Below are 15,764 nucleotides of genomic sequence, written 5' to 3' on the forward strand. Positions count from 1 at the left end.
GAGACCCTTCTCTCTTTATTACATAGAAAAAGTACGGTCCTTCCCCTGGTGTCTTCTAAAATGGTAAAAAATTAAAAAAATGACTGATTAGCTTACACATATTTATAAAAGAGTTGTTTCAATAGAAATATTGTATAATTAGATCAAAATACTAACATTTATGTTGTGCCACTTCTTCATACAAGCGATTACCTCTTAACTTAGAATGACCCACCTATTAACTGAAATCTCTAAAGCTTATAATTTATACAAATTGATATAAACTTTAACCCCCTTATTCATAAACGCGCTACAAGCCTCAATTAGCTAATAATTGTTTGTCTCTATTCTTTATTCTTTAAATAAATCTATCTGGCATTTTACCTTATGCATTTGTAAGAAAGGGATAAAATATAATTTAACTAAATCAGGCTCGTAAAGTTTTATGAATAAAGGGGGAATTGTTTATGATTTAAATATTTGAAGGCCATATTAGTTAACCTTTAAAATTATCCCTGTTTCAACTACAGCATTTTTGGTGTATTAAATGTTTAATTTTTTCTTAAAGAATTAAATTCCGTTAATTTCTTATAATGGATTTAAAAGCAACCTTAACTAGATTACATTTGGTACTTTAAAAAGATATGTATTTAATGAAAAAAAAATCCATTTAAAAGAATACAAATAATTAAGTAATGTTAGGACAAGCAAGGCATTCCCTCATTAATCTGCAGAAACCGTATTCTTAAACTAGGGGGCTATTCATAAATTACGTCATTTCAAATTAGGGGGGGGGGGGTCTGGACATTGGATGACGGTAGCATGAAGTAGGAGGAAATGGGGTCATTTGAAGCATGATTTTTGGATGATTATAAGGGGAGGGGGGGTCGAAAATCGTCAAAAATCGATGACGTAATTTATGGACAGCCCCTAGATGCTAAAATACCAATTCATAAGTTTTGCTTACAATTGTTGTATGAATAATAGTTTCTATCAATCTAACATTGAATTTCTTGGCAATAACGTGATGAATGACCATGATTCACTAATTCAATACTAAACGAAAATAAACTGAATGTGAAGTGACTCACAATTGAGAATAATTCATAATTTAAGTTTAAAAATGATATTTTATAATCTTAATATAAAAATCGACTATTAGAGCTAATAACTTTCTTGAATTAAGATTATATACTGTAAACATTATTTGGGAAAATAAATATTTCTATTTATGCCGAAAATTGGCCTTAACCCTTCAACTGCCTTGTTCCGTATCCGTCCCAGACAATTCGGACTGTAATAAACAGTTGAAAGGTTATTGATTCAGTCGCAAATTTTTGACACAGGTGTTCGAGGAGTTAATAGAAGCCAGGTACGAAGATAAATGTAACAAGACGAACAAATTGTCGCTTCTCCAAAATAAGTTGAAACAGTCTTAAATCGAGGCTTTCTAAAAAGTTAGCGCTGTAACGTAAATTTAGCAGACTCGAAACCAAGAATTTTGCAATAAAACACGTCATTAAGGCACCAGAGCAAGTAAAACAGGTTATGATAACAGCAAATTAACTCACCCAAATCATCCATGGTGTTTTCCAGAAATGTTTCACACTATCACTATTTAACTTGAGCTTTTTGTTTTGGCACCACTAGTAAACAAAAATAAACATTATATGGCGGAATAATACTTAAAAATACTGCAAAGAAAGTGCAAGAAATAACAACCTAAATATGGCAAATAGCGAATTGTTTGGATTTGTCATCAATGACAGTCAGCCGTCAGTGTAAACTCATGCTGTTTGAAACATTGATTTCATCGCCTTAAATCAATGAAAAATGAACTCGTGACTCAAATAGCTTACATTGTCACACCTAGCACGTTCAAATTCTAGATTTATTTTGTCTTTATAAGCCATTTTTATGTTTACTTTCCAATAATACAGTAATAGATGCTGACAAAATTATTCACATGTAGTCCTTTTGTAAGTACAAATTTATTGAACAACTATATTTTGAAACGAAATGTAGTTAATTTATTTCAAAGTGTGGCATTCATACATATTTTTCAAATGTAGTTTCTGAACGTGCGCACTTGCTCATCTTTCGTAGTTGTATCGATTGAATAAATAAAATAAATTCTTCGAGATCCCTGACTTGTGAACACTACTACATTTATAAAACAGTATGAGCACTACGGGGGAGCAGTTGACCTTAGCCAGGGACATAAAGAGAGCCATTGAGCTGCTCGAGAAGCTGCAACAAAGTGGTGAAGTGCCAGCTACTAAACTCGCTGCCTTGCAGAAGGTGTTGCAAAGTGATTTCCTGAATGCCGTTCGAGAAGTTTACGAGCACGTCTACGAGACTGTAGATATCCAGGGCTCGGCTGACATTAGAGCTTCAGCCACTGCAAAGGCGACCGTGGCTGCGTTCGCAGCCGCCGAAGGCCATGCTCATCCCAGAGTTGTAGAACTTCCGAAAACTGAGGAAGGTTTAGGTTTCAACGTAATGGGCGGTAAGGAGCAAAACTCCCCTATTTACATCTCTAGAATCATCCCTGGTGGCGTTGCTGATCGTCATGGAGGACTGAAAAGGGGAGACCAGCTGCTGTCAGTGAACGGCGTATCCGTGGAAGGTGAGAACCACGAGAAAGCTGTAGAGCTACTGAAGCAGGCTGTTGGCTCTGTAAAGTTGGTAGTCAGGTACACTCCCAAAGTTCTGGAAGAAATGGAAATGAGATTTGACAAGCAGAGGACTGGTCGCAGACGAACCAACTACAATTAAAAAATCCTCAAGCTAAGCTTGATGTTCAAGCTATGTATTATCATTTATAGGAGCACTGGAACAATTTGTTTTGGTAAAATGGATCCTTATTGATGAGTGTCTTAGTATGTTATTTATCTGTTAATATTTTACCTAATTTTCATATTGACTGCCATGCACAGTTTTACATGCAATATTTTATGCACTTTGCATCATGGTTCAATATTGGATGTTTGCCCTGTAAATATGTATAAGTGAGAGACACTTAGAGCTTCCCCACAATATATTAAAATTGATGCATTTACTTCTATTAATTGAAACCAGCAGTTGGTTGTCATTGTGAAGTGTTTGCCATGGGTATAGTTTGACAGGACTATGCTCAGGATAGAGTGGATGGTACAAGACACAGTCTTTTCCCTTTTATGAGATGGACTAATCAAGTGAAAATTTTCACAAGGTCAGACATAAATTGCATATGACTTTGTCAAATGATGTTTTTAAACCCGTAATCACAACTTTCACCTTTGGTTACGCTTTTTGATTGTACAGCTCAGTATGCATTTTACATTTGTATGCATCCTTGGTATTGAAAGAAAAAAATATTATAACCAACTGTTATTGAATATGTTGAAAATGTAAAAAGGAAAAGTATTATATGCCTTATTTATAAGTCATTAATAGTTTTGTATCATTGATGCCAAATATATTTGACTCAATTTACTGTAAAACATTTACTCGTTAGTTGTATTAGATTGAATGCACATATTGTATTATTTTAGATGTTAAGAATATTATTACAAGTTAACTTATAATTTTCAATTTACTCAATTTATAAGTCATGTATATTGATATTATGAAATGGTACTTAATTGTGTTTAAAGTATATGAGTTACTGAAATAAAAAAGGAAAATAAAGTCATAATTTGTTTTTATTTTACAAATATTTACATCTTATAAGTTACAAAATTTAGAACATGAGTCATCTAGTCATTGATATAATATTTATAACAGAGTGCTAAAATCCACGGCAATTTGTGCCATGATTATAAAAATGGTGCCCATGCTTTCAAGACACAATTTTCTTGCTCTAGAAGTCTGTTATAAAACCCTACTTATACTTAGATTTTCTAATAAGGAAAGGAAATAATTACTCAAGTCCATCTAGAAACATGGACTTGAGTAATTATTCCCTTTCCTTATTAGATAATCTACCAAGCATCAAAACTACCAAATTTATAATTTCCCTCTTTCTTAGGCTTCTTAGCTGGAGTCTCATCAGGCCTAGCCTTACTACCGGAAGGTTCTAGATTGAGGTATTTGCCCACTCCGGTTCTAAACACTTTGAGAGGCTGCGTAGAAGCCTTTTTGGGCTTCACACCCGTGCCTGCTTCTTCCGCCTGCTTTTTTAATTCTGCTGCTCTCTCCTCCATAAGCTGAAAAAGAGAGACAAATTAAACAATTGCTGTAATACACATAGTAGATCAGCCAGAAAGGTAAACTCCTAATGTTTATATCTTAGGGTGGTATTTTACCTATCCAATTTCTTTGTCTAATGTGTATTGCGTCTCATATTTTTCTCTCACTTTCATGAGAGAGTGAGACGCACTGACATTGGACAGGTGGAATACCACCCTTAGTTAAAGGTATTCAACAAAAGGCTCATTTTATTTGGTGTCTACTGTAATGCTATCTGACAAGGGCCTTGCTCCTGGCTAGGAGGAGTGGGGGGGGGGGGGGTTAAAGATTCCTACACCTATGACCCAATGACTAATTTTTTTTCTGACTATAGAGTTCTTCAAATTTCTGAAACATACTTGTTCTTCAGCCTCAGCGAACGGGTCGACGAACACCTGCGCAGCCTCAATAACAATGTCGTGTATGGGGCGGTCCTTGTTGTCCACTCCTATCTGCTCCATGGTGTTGAGAGTGTCCACTCCGCCGACCAGCTTGCCGAATATCGTGTGCTTGCCGTCCAGCTGTTTGCACGACCGGAAAGTGATGAAGCTGGAATTCATTTAAAACAACATTTAGAAACTTTAGGAAAAAAAATAAAAAACTGGTACTAGTTTATACCACAGAATTATTATTTATTAAGAGCCCAGTGTCCCACTGCTGAGCAAAGGCCTCCGGGGCCTCCCCCCTCTTTTTTTCACTCATCTCTGTTTGGTGCAAGCCTCTCAAAAAGGAGCTATCGCCGAAGAGAGTGAGCATCAACACCCACATATGGAGTTCCATAATAAGAATTTCGGAAGTTTTTATTTATTTATTACGAACCAATTCTCTGACAGCGTCATCTGTGTCATAGACATAGGAATATCTTTTACTTTGTCTGTGTTGAGCTTTGCGCTAGCATCATTATATTTTTAAATAGAATCATAATATTGGCACAATAGGGACCGTGCGCGTTGGAGGGTCTGCCATCTTGTGGCCTGAATCGCGCACATATAGCATGTACATTGCCAAAACAAGTGCTACCATCTACCGTTCTCGTCGGTACGTTTCCTTGTGCATAGTTCTGGTTCTGCCATCTTGTGGGCTACATCGGAAGCATAAACGACACATTTACGCCTCGCATCATATGCTGCCCCCTATAGTACGGGGCCTATTAGGTCAATTAGCAGTCAAAGTATCAATGTTCTGAAGAAAGAAGTGCCAATAAGTTCCTTTTCGGAAGGTAAGGTAAGATGAACTCGAGAATGAACCAGTAAGAGAAATGATATTGTACTAATAATATAAACTTATTAATTGGTGGATCGAGTCCGGAACACCATGCTATGCTCCAAGACCCAAATCGTCGATGTAGCTCGGAAGGCGGCCAAGCTAAAATGGGACTGGGCTGGTCACGTCTGCTGAATGCCGAATGTGTTGTGGGGCAAAATCACTTCGGAGTGGGAGCCCGAAAACTCAAATCGGGGACCTGGCAAACCCTGCCGGCGATGGCGGGATGAACTAGACTCCTTCTTAAAGGAGTGGCCAGACATAGCACTTGACAGAGATTTGTGGAGAAATTGGGGGGATGCCTTTGCCCAGCACTGGGACACGACAGGCTCCAAATAATATAAACTTACAACTGTGATCCATTGCTATTGGGCCCCGAATTAGCCATGGCCAGCACGCCGCGCCCCGTGTGGGACAGGTTCGGTCTGATTTCATCTTCAAAGGGCTTCTTCCAAATTGACTCGCCGCCGAGACCCGTGCCGGTTGGATCGCCACCTTGGATCTAGAGTAAAAAGTGTATATTTTAAATATGTAGGTAAGTAAATTACTAACTGTCACTGTTGAGCGAATTATATTTACTGTAACTTACAACATCGTAATCGTAGTGTAGGCTTGGCAGTCTTTTTCAATACCAAATTCAGAATCAGTGGCGGATTTGCCCTAAGGCACAGTAGGCCCGAGCCTAGGGCGGCAAGATATTTAGGGGCGGCAAATTGTGACAAAAAATTCGCTGATGGTAACAAGAAATAACTCAAAATGTAGTCAATATTATGGGTGCCTAGAAAGGGGCGGCTATTGGGCCTGGGGCCTAGGGCGGCAAAGACTGCAAATCCGCCACTGTTCAGAATAGTAGGCACCTACTCGCTTTCGTAGGTATGGAGATGATACGATACATGCAGCATTTTGACGTGTGTCCCCATCATTTATGAAATTACTTCAATTGATGGATATATTTTATTTTAATGGATGAGAGTGAAAATTACCACAGTAGATGTCTCACTCCACTGTACAATTTATTTATTCATTTATCAATTAGGGTCCGGGCTAAATTAGTTGTTCAATACTTATGCTATGGAATGTCCAACTTACAGTCTCTATCTTTAGGTAGGTATTTAAATAAAAGTAAACAAAATCTACTCTCAAATGGCACCTTAAGCCACTTGAGGGTAGATGAAAAATTGAGAACATTATATGATCAAATAATGTAGGTTAAATTCGGATCGTTCAGTGACAGATCCAGGCGCTTTTGTATTTGGTTGGTTAACAAATATATGTTAGAACAACCCGAAATTTTACCTAAAGATACAGAGTATAGCTAGAACCCTAAGTGGCTTAACAATCACGGAGCGTGACTGTATCACAGTAAAACTCACCATAAAGTTCCTTATAGATCTGTGGAATTTGGTCCCGTTGTAGTAGCCGTTGTTGCAGAGCTTTATAAAGTTGTCGCAGGCCTTCGGCACGACGTCGCAGTACAGCTCGAAGTTCAGCGGGCCGTAGTTGGTTATCAGGCGGACGTAGCCTGAGGGAAGGTTCTGATTTAAAATAAAGCCAAAGATCACTTACTATCGTCATACAGCTAAATTTAAAAAAACCAATAAAACCGGCTATTACCATTACGCAAAAAACGGCATAAAAATATCGTTATATGGGAGCCCCCCTTAAATATTTATTTTTGTTGTTATAGCGGTAACAGAAATACATAATCTGTGAAAATTTCAACTGTCTACCTATCATGGTTCATGAGATACATCCTGGTGACAGACAGATGGACAGTGGAGTCTTAGTATAAATAATAGGCTACATTCCTACTAGTCAAATCAGCTTCTTTTTTAGAACTGTCAAAACGATTTGCCACTATGGAATTTATAATTTATATGAAAACAAATGTAGTGACGTCACGGTAAACTCACCTACTTTTTATATTTCAATCCGATTTATTAAATATAAATTGTGTTTAAAAATAGCTGTTATCTATGTTTTTCTAATAATTATCTGATGCTTTATTTCGTGCACCGTTTGAAATAATTTATTTTAAGTACAGGAAACATCCCTATACTAAACTAGACATACCTTTCTTCTTGACCCTATCGTACTTGACGTCGTCGGCAGCAATGATGGCCGCCTCGTGCACGGTCTCAGGCGCCATCGCGGTGGATGTGAAGCTAGCTGCCACCATGCCGGTGGAGTAGTGATCATTGAACTTGTCTGCCTCCTGAATGAGCATACCTTTTTTCTTGACACTATCGTACTTGACGTCGTCGGCAGCAATGATGGCCGCCTCGTGCACGGTCTCAGGCGCCATCGCGGTGGATGTGAAGCTAGCTGCCACCATGCCGGTGGAGTAGTGATCATTGAACTTGTCTGTCTCCTGAAGTTGAACATACCTTTCTTCTTGACCCTATCGTACTTGACGTCGTCAGCAGCAATGATGGCCGCCTCGTGCACGGTCTCGGGCGCCATCGCGGTGGATGTGAAGCTAGCTGCCACCATGCCGGTGGAGTAGTGATCATTGAACTTGTCTGCCTCCTGAATGAGCATACCTTTTTTCTTGACACTATCGTACTTGACGTCGTCGGCAGCAATGATGGCCGCCTCGTGCACGGTCTCAGGCGCCATCGCGGTGGATGTGAAGCTAGCTGCCACCATGCCGGTGGAGTAGTGATCATTGAACTTGTCTGCCTCCTGAAGTTGAACATACCTTTCTTCTTGACCCTATCGTACTTGACGTCGTCAGCAGCAATGATGGCCGCCTCGTGCACGGTCTCGGGCGCCATCGCGGTGGATGTGAAGCTAGCTGCCACCATGCCGGTGGAGTAGTGAGCTGCATTGAACTTGTCTGCTACCTGAAACAATTCCAAATTTATAAGTTGTTGCATCGTATAGCCATAGTGTATACAATTATTCGACGAGGGGTGAAGGGGGGGTCGCGCGCTACCGAGCTGCATACGTCGCTATCGTCGTCATTGTTACTTTTTAAACTGTGATATGGCCTCAATGTCAGTGCTTTCGTGGTTTCATGATGTCTATGTCTATGTCTAAATGAGTCTCAAGTTTGCTTTTAGCAACTTAAATCCAAGAATTATGTAGAACAGGCACTGTATGCTTAGCACAGGAGTGCCGCGACAGAATCTTGCCCGCAAGATAGATTTTCCCCCCGACTACTCTTTTTTTAACTGTATTAATCGGAGAGGGACGGGTAGTCTATCTAGAGGGTGAGATACTATCGCGGAGCTCCTGTGCTAAGCCTACTGGTTTTTACGAAAGCAACTGACATTTTCAACTTCAACTTCCCACAAACAAGTTTAAGAAATGTAAAAAAAAGAAGATTATTTCAAGAAATACACATACCTCCTTTTTAGTTTCCTTCACTTCAGGAGCTTTATAATCTCTTTCCAGCTCATTAAGAATGTCTTTAGTCTCGGCTGACACAGACTTGAGTCTTGCATGTGGATCCTTTCTCAGTGCAATCTCCTCTGGAATACAATAAAATAATTTCTTACTTAGTAAACAAATAAAAACTTGGTTGAATCTACTATCATATACATAATTTATATACTTGTAGTGTTTTAAAACCCTACATTTTTTGTTTATTTTAACAGTTTAAAACATAATGTGAAAACTAACAAGTAGGCAAACTAACATTCAGGAAGGTGCAAATGTATCATTGAATTATACCTTATTTTCTGGATCCTGAAAACTGGAGGGGTGTATGTGCATCCCATTGAACTCCATATTAAGGTGACTGACCTTTATTTAATTTTACTTTACATTACCTTTTTTTATAGAAAATAAATAAAGCTTACCTTCTGTCTCAACTCTAAGATTATTCTTCACATGATGAAAGGTTGATATATTGAATTTGCCGAGATGACTCGGATCCTGTATAGTTATTATGTCAGCTCGGACAAATGGTGTGTCATTGACCAAATCCTTCCAGTTCTTTCCCTTGATATTGAGTTGTTCCACAGCCTCATATGAGAACACATTTCCCGTAGCCCTGATTGCCACAATATGTGAATTCTTAGTGAAGTTCTTGAACAAAACTGGGCAATGGTAATCATCTTGTGCATTTTTAAAGAAGTTTAATTTGATCAAAGACTTAACATCTGCTTTCTGGAAAATAAATGTATAATTGTTGAAATTATAAGAAGAATTTACACTAATAGATGTATTAATGTCATAAATTACAGAGCTATTTCATTTTTTCAACATTACGATGCAGATGGCAGTGAAACTTTGTATCCAAAGAGGTTAATTTTGCACACATTACACAATGTCTTCGTGGTCACAGATGTTTAAAGATCTGTTCTGCTGAGTTTGTTGCCATCACCTTACATCGCTCGCATTGCATATTCCTGTCCTGGTCTCCAATTGAGGGGGGATTTAAATCAGCTCGAGGAAGAGGTGTAGGGTTGGAGCTGGTGTATCTTTAATTGATGTTCATAAGCGCACTGTAATATGCCTACTTGAATAATAAACTATCTTTATCTACATATGAATGAGTAGAAATACATACCTTCCCCGTAACTGGGTTGATTTTAAATTTTTTTACAAACTCCAGGAATGCTTGGAGCTCGAACACATTGCCGTCAGCGTCGCAGTATGGGTCTTCGAACGGCTGCAAGCACAGGCAGCAGTGGTCGAACGGGAGCCTCTTGAACGACGTGTCTTCTTCCACAGCCGTGCCTGAGCGCTTGCCCCCGTACAGAGTTGTCCATTCTGTGTACGTTAAGTACCTGGAAACAACATTTAATTTTAAAAAGAATGTAACTTAATCGAAATGTTGCAGGTGTATAGATTGATACATACATTTTATCCTTTTGGTGCTGTCTTTTACCCATTTTGATTGGTTTTCAGTTAAAATGTATATAAATAACTTAATATTTGAAGTAAATTATAAAATTCAGTATTGGTAACAACAATACCACACGAATATGAATCTGGATATGAAAATAAACTTAAAACTTATAAATATCTTCAGTTTCAAAGAATGAATTTTATTATGTGGTCCATAACGTCGCCTTTTGCATAACATATTATTAAAAAATTTAATAGAAAATTAATAAATTTTCATTCACATCTCGAGCTGTTTACTTGTCAATTTGACATTGACAGTTAAATTCTATCTAGTCTATGGATTTACACTAAGTTTGTTTAAGTAAGTTAAAAAAACGTTGGAATGGTACAAAATTATAGATAGATTGGTAATAGTAGATCTTTTTGTCATCATTTGTGGATCATTTGTAGATGTAGTTGGCAACACACCGGTTCTTTTCAACAACATGTCGGAAAGTGGTTGTGCATTGTGAACTATTATAATATTTAATCCTTAGTAAATACTAGTAGATTTCCTTAAATATACCCTTTTTAGTTTATAATTAATTATTAGCATTAATGTAATAACTTACATTCGCAAAAAATAGTAAGTTAGTTCAAGTTTTATCTGAGTCTCTGTGTGTAGATCGTGTTGTTTGTGTTTGTGAGGGTGATGAACAAATGGATGAAGTGAAAATGTGGTAGCGGACGATTGAAGCTTTGAAAGGAGAAAAAAATATCTTAAATCATTAGATTGTTTATAAAAGGTAATTATTTCGTTATGTGTTCTTTTAAATAACATATTCTTTCATCTCGTGGGATAAATTACAGGCTTATTTTGCGCTTTGCAGTGTGGGGCATCTTATCATAACAGGAGTTCACTCATTGCATTGCTCGGAATCCGTACATTTTGTAGATGTTCTCTTCTCTCCTGCCTGTTGTTCATCCGGTGACTAGTAATTCATAAGAAATAAGTCACCAGTGAACTTTAAAATAAATAATAATTTTTCGGATAACGCTAGCTCACAAGATGGCCGACTGTTATTCGTAAGGTACAAAATAAATCATTTCTGTAACGTATCGCTCATTAATTTTGATTAATTTCGTTAAACAGGCGTTAGAAGGCCTTTGCTCTTTTACGTTTATTATATTGCTACAGTTTGGTTCCTTATGAACGGAGCTATGGCAAGCCTTTGTTCTTGTTGTTTTCCTTTGAAAAAAAGTAAAAGAAATATTTTTTTATTTAAATATATTATTAGTACGAACTTAAAATGAATGAGTACTGACTTTTATGCAACTGTTGTACATTCGGATTTGATGATGCAACAGTGTATTTGTGTGTTATGCATAAATTTGTATGTTTAGTGCTGTACCATGAAATTTAATGATTACCTATACATAGGTACTTTGTAATAACATGTTTCAAACATTTCATAGTCTGTCATGCAACCAAAACAATATTTTCATAGGACAAAGGTTTACATTTTGTTTGACAGTAGATTTTTTATTGATTTGCTGCCATTTCAAACTCCATCAATTCATGTGTGCATGCTTTAACAATTTCATTTGCCTTCACCTCATCGGCTTTTTAACATAGCAGTAGTGTAGCAGTTTTACTTGTTTGGTGCTTTTAGATAATGTCTGGTGCGTCTGGTTCAGGGAGTGGAGCGGGACGCGGCCGGGGCTCCAGCACTGTAGCGGACAACAAAGAAAAGGAAAATAAACCCAACCCTAAAATGTCGAAAGCTCTGGGTACATCGGCGAAGAGAATCCAGAAGGAACTAGCAGAGATCACACTAGACCCCCCTCCGAACTGCAGTGCGGGCCCTAAAGGAGACAACTTGTATGAATGGGTGTCAACTATTCTCGGGCCTCCTGGATCAGTATATGAAGGGGGTGTCTTCTTCCTTGACATACATTTCTCACCAGAATACCCTTTCAAACCTCCTAAGGTGAGTCATATCTAAAGCTAATGCAAAATATTAGGAAAGGTGCAAATTTAGGTACTTGTTTCTGGAATATAAGTTTAATTATAAACTACAAGAATTTTACAATTTTAACAAATAGGTAAACATAAGTGAAATGAGGACGCTAAACATTAAAGGACATATAAAGGCATAACAATCTGACTGTTTAAATTTTGACATGCATAATTTAACATTTTGCTAATAAATAAGATGCATATGTAAAATGATATAAATCTATCTCTCTAAAGGTAACCTACATCTTGTAGCCTCGCATTCTTGGCAGATTTGTGAATGGGGTATTTACAGTATAAATTCAGTTGTTTAAACACATTTACTGCAAGATCGGGGTTGCAAAGCAAGTTTAATTACAAGTTAAACTCATGAAGTCCTGTCATTTAGCTGCAATGAACTGTCTTTGAGTTTACTATTTTCTCACACTGTCCCACTAAAATATTCTGTACACAATTTTTTTTTTAATTTGCAGGTGACATTCCGGACTAGGATATACCACTGTAACATCAACAGCCAGGGGGTGATATGCCTGGACATACTCAAGGATAACTGGTCCCCTGCACTCACCATTTCTAAAGTCTTACTATCTATTTGTTCCTTGCTCACTGACTGCAATCCAGGTTAGTAAATGATACCTAATTTTTCTGTTTTGTAATATGTACCTAATTTTAAATTATTACTTATTAGTCTCATATTGTGTAAGCGACACTTCTAACTGTACATCAGTGGACCTTATTGCAAAAGGCATAAGGTCCATGTACAGTTAACAGTGTGGGCAATGATATGTAGATAGTGCACCCTGAGCCCCAAAGTAGTAGCTTAGGATGCAACAGGAATAAATGCTAAGGTGAGAGAGAGAGATATCTGGTAGATACTTTGATTTCTGTACTATACACTTGCGCTATAGTCCTAATCAAAACAAATAGAGAATAATCTCTAGAATTAAGAAGGTAATAATCTTAAAAATTGTAGCTTAAAATCCTTAATGATGAAATTGAGAAGCTTTGAAGCTGCATTACAGATTGATACCGTTTTGGGAGCAGTCTAGCAGCTGTATGATCTACTCGTCATAGTTACTCTGATTTACCCAATAACACCACAAAATATCTGTGTAATTTACCATCATTAACAAAGGCTCTTTTGTTCCAGCGGACCCGTTGGTGGGCAGCATCGCGACGCAGTATCTGCAGAACCGCGAGGAGCACGACCGCATCGCGCGCCTCTGGACCAAGCGTTACGCGACATGATCACCCGGCCAGGCCCACTCATACTCAGCCCATACCATTCTGTTCTCAAAATCAACCCTCCACGTTAATATAAGCTTAAAATGTTTAACAGTAACCCGTTTAGCATATTTTGCATAATTATCTGCGTCCCGGACGCGACTCCCGACTGTGACTGTGCGCGATGTGCGTGTTTCTTGTAATGGCTTATTAATTTTTTTGCAATTAATGTGATGTATAAACAAGCTTAAACTTGTCCAAAACTTTAATGTAGGCCTTATTTACTCAATGATATATTTTTTTCTGTTAATCGTTTCTTATTGTATGGATACAGAATAATTTTCTTAATAAATTTGTAATTTTAGGTTTTACCAGTGAATTTGAGTCAATTTTCCGCGATGATGCGATGATCTCATACACTTTGTACTGTTACTGCTTATGTGCAGTCGGAGTATCTCTGGCCGACTTCTATGTTATAAATTAATAATAAATCGTAGATTATCTCTAACGATTTTTGATTTCAGGGTATGGATTACATTGATTTTGTGTGATATAAAAATGATGAAACACGCCTGGCGTGGCTTAAAACTGAATCATACCAGATGCCTATGAAGCATGGTTCAGATTTTATGCATAAACATGCTTGAGCCCATAGCGGTTGTAGTGTATGGAATTACACACTAATTGTGACGTTCCACGGCAAAAGGTACCTTATGGCGGCTGGCGCTTAGGTCACATAGCGCCGCAATAATATTGGAGCGGCGTTAATAATAGCGTAAGCGCCAACCGCAATAAGGTACCTTTACCGTCGGACGTGACATATACCATCTCTTATAATTCCATACATTACTACGGGCTTTCTATTTAGAAAGCCTGAACATGCTGCTTATTCGTCTGGTGTGGTTCGGCCTTTATTTAAGAGTCAAATCCACCCTCCAGCTCACTATTATTTCTTTGCATTTACATATATTACGCCGTACTGTGCGATAAGTGATAGTGTGCTAGAGGGCAGACCTAAAAGAAGGATGAAATATGGACTCCACTTTAAATCACCCTCATAATTGTGTTGACTTTTGATACAAGGTACAAATAATTGATTTATTGTTGAAATCTCCAGTTACCGATGACCGAAGAATCATTTTATACGTACATCCCCTCTGCCATATGTAACGCGCAATTTTTAAGGCCTGTGCCGATGTCAAGTTTGAGTGTATGCTGGGATGACTTTATTCATAACATGAATAGAATGGTTAATTAACTACTCGATGTTTCCTAAAAGATGTGATGGTCATATTTTGAAGTTGTTGTATTGCCTTAATTTGAGTGAAATTTTTGAGTCTTTAGATAAGTTTTTACTTGGTCCTATTGTTTTGAAATAGATAGTAAATTTAATTGAATCAATCCTAGGTTGCGTGTTTTAAACTAATTTTCATTATTTGCGTGCAATGGTTGATAACATAGTCACTCGTTTTTGAAATAAAGTAATCATAATAAATGTGAAATGACTGATGGTCCAGCAATATTTCCAAATTACGGTTTTAACTATTTAAGTATCTCATAGTTGTTTTGCAGGATTGCTGTATCGAATCGAGCAGTGGTTGGACAATATAGATTCATTAGTTCACAAAATAAAACATATCAAGCTTTGATCCAATAGTGGGTGATTTGATTACTATTCTCGCGGGTTCCCGTCGGGATAAGGTAAGGCTTCCGATAAGCGCACTCAGATGTGCCAAATCATGAAATCAGTCCAAACGCATGACCACTTATCTGTTGTCATTACTCCGTGTATTTTTTCTAACATATTCCGTTTAGCATGTAAACAATTATTAGAAATAAGTTATTCTACTATTTAGGTAATGTGTAATGTATGTCTTAACCATAGTTCTAATTAAAATTAGCTGTGTAATGATTTTAGTGGGAGTATGTCGCGCGTATATGAATGTATTGACGATCCCGTATGGAATGAAAGACATTCGTTATTTTTGATGAAATCGGTGATAACATGGTGTAACTGGTGCTGTGAGGTTCACATGCTTGCGACATACAATAGATAATCGAATACTGGGATGGTATTCAAGACTGGATATTTTTGTCAATGTGATTTTTAATTATTTTGTACTATGACTATGTTGCTTGCAATCGACAGCCTGTATTTAACGCGACTGAGGTTCCTCTGAATCGATGGACTTCGGACCCTTGTAACCATCCTCTGTTACAATTTGTATCATGGTATAAAATAGAAAAAAATAAAATTGTGTGTAACTAGAACACCGATAGCTGTTTTATT

At 37.5% G+C, this 15,764-nt stretch overlaps 4 protein-coding genes across 9 annotated transcripts in view; 2 read left to right on the forward strand and 2 right to left on the reverse strand.

Moving 5' to 3' along the window:
- LOC134664996 (CD63 antigen-like) overlaps nt 1-15,764 on the reverse strand; it is a 101,423-nt gene that overhangs the window by 73,948 nt on the left and 11,711 nt on the right. The gene's annotated exons all lie outside the window — the stretch shown is intronic.
- LOC134665004 (protein lin-7 homolog C) lies at nt 2,042-3,658 on the forward strand. The gene has a single exon (XM_063521768.1). The coding sequence runs from the start codon at nt 2,161-2,163 to the stop codon at nt 2,755-2,757; it is 597 nt and encodes a 198-aa protein (XP_063377838.1). The 5' UTR covers nt 2,042-2,160; the 3' UTR covers nt 2,758-3,658.
- Nucleotides 3,938-10,419, reverse strand: LOC134664964 (RING-type E3 ubiquitin-protein ligase PPIL2). Its single transcript, XM_063521695.1, has 9 exons — nt 10,267-10,419; nt 9,974-10,193; nt 9,261-9,570; nt 8,806-8,930; nt 8,156-8,300; nt 6,828-6,976; nt 5,805-5,956; nt 4,551-4,740; nt 3,938-4,169 (listed from the first exon to the last, which is right to left on the reverse strand). The coding sequence occupies exons 1-9, from the start codon at nt 10,296-10,298 to the stop codon at nt 3,945-3,947; spliced, it is 1,548 nt and encodes a 515-aa protein (XP_063377765.1). The 5' UTR covers nt 10,299-10,419; the 3' UTR covers nt 3,938-3,944.
- Nucleotides 10,719-15,749, forward strand: LOC134665006 (ubiquitin-conjugating enzyme E2-24 kDa). 6 transcript variants are annotated; one of them, XM_063521770.1, is made up of 4 exons: nt 10,719-10,879; nt 11,907-12,224; nt 12,724-12,871; nt 13,401-15,749. In XM_063521770.1, exons 2-4 carry the CDS (start codon nt 11,910-11,912, stop codon nt 13,496-13,498), a joined length of 561 nt encoding a protein of 186 aa, XP_063377840.1. In that variant the 5' UTR covers nt 10,719-10,879; nt 11,907-11,909; the 3' UTR covers nt 13,499-15,749. The 6 variants fall into 6 exon arrangements, with proteins under 6 accessions (XP_063377840.1, XP_063377843.1, XP_063377845.1 ...); XM_063521773.1 differs by having other exon boundaries at nt 10,720-10,879; nt 11,932-12,224; XM_063521775.1 differs by lacking the exon at nt 10,719-10,879 and adding an exon at nt 10,894-11,039 and having other exon boundaries at nt 11,932-12,224.

Source organism: Cydia fagiglandana, chromosome 6, assembly GCF_963556715.1.
Source record: "Cydia fagiglandana chromosome 6, ilCydFagi1.1, whole genome shotgun sequence".
Taxonomy (NCBI): Eukaryota; Metazoa; Arthropoda; class Insecta; order Lepidoptera; family Tortricidae; genus Cydia; species Cydia fagiglandana.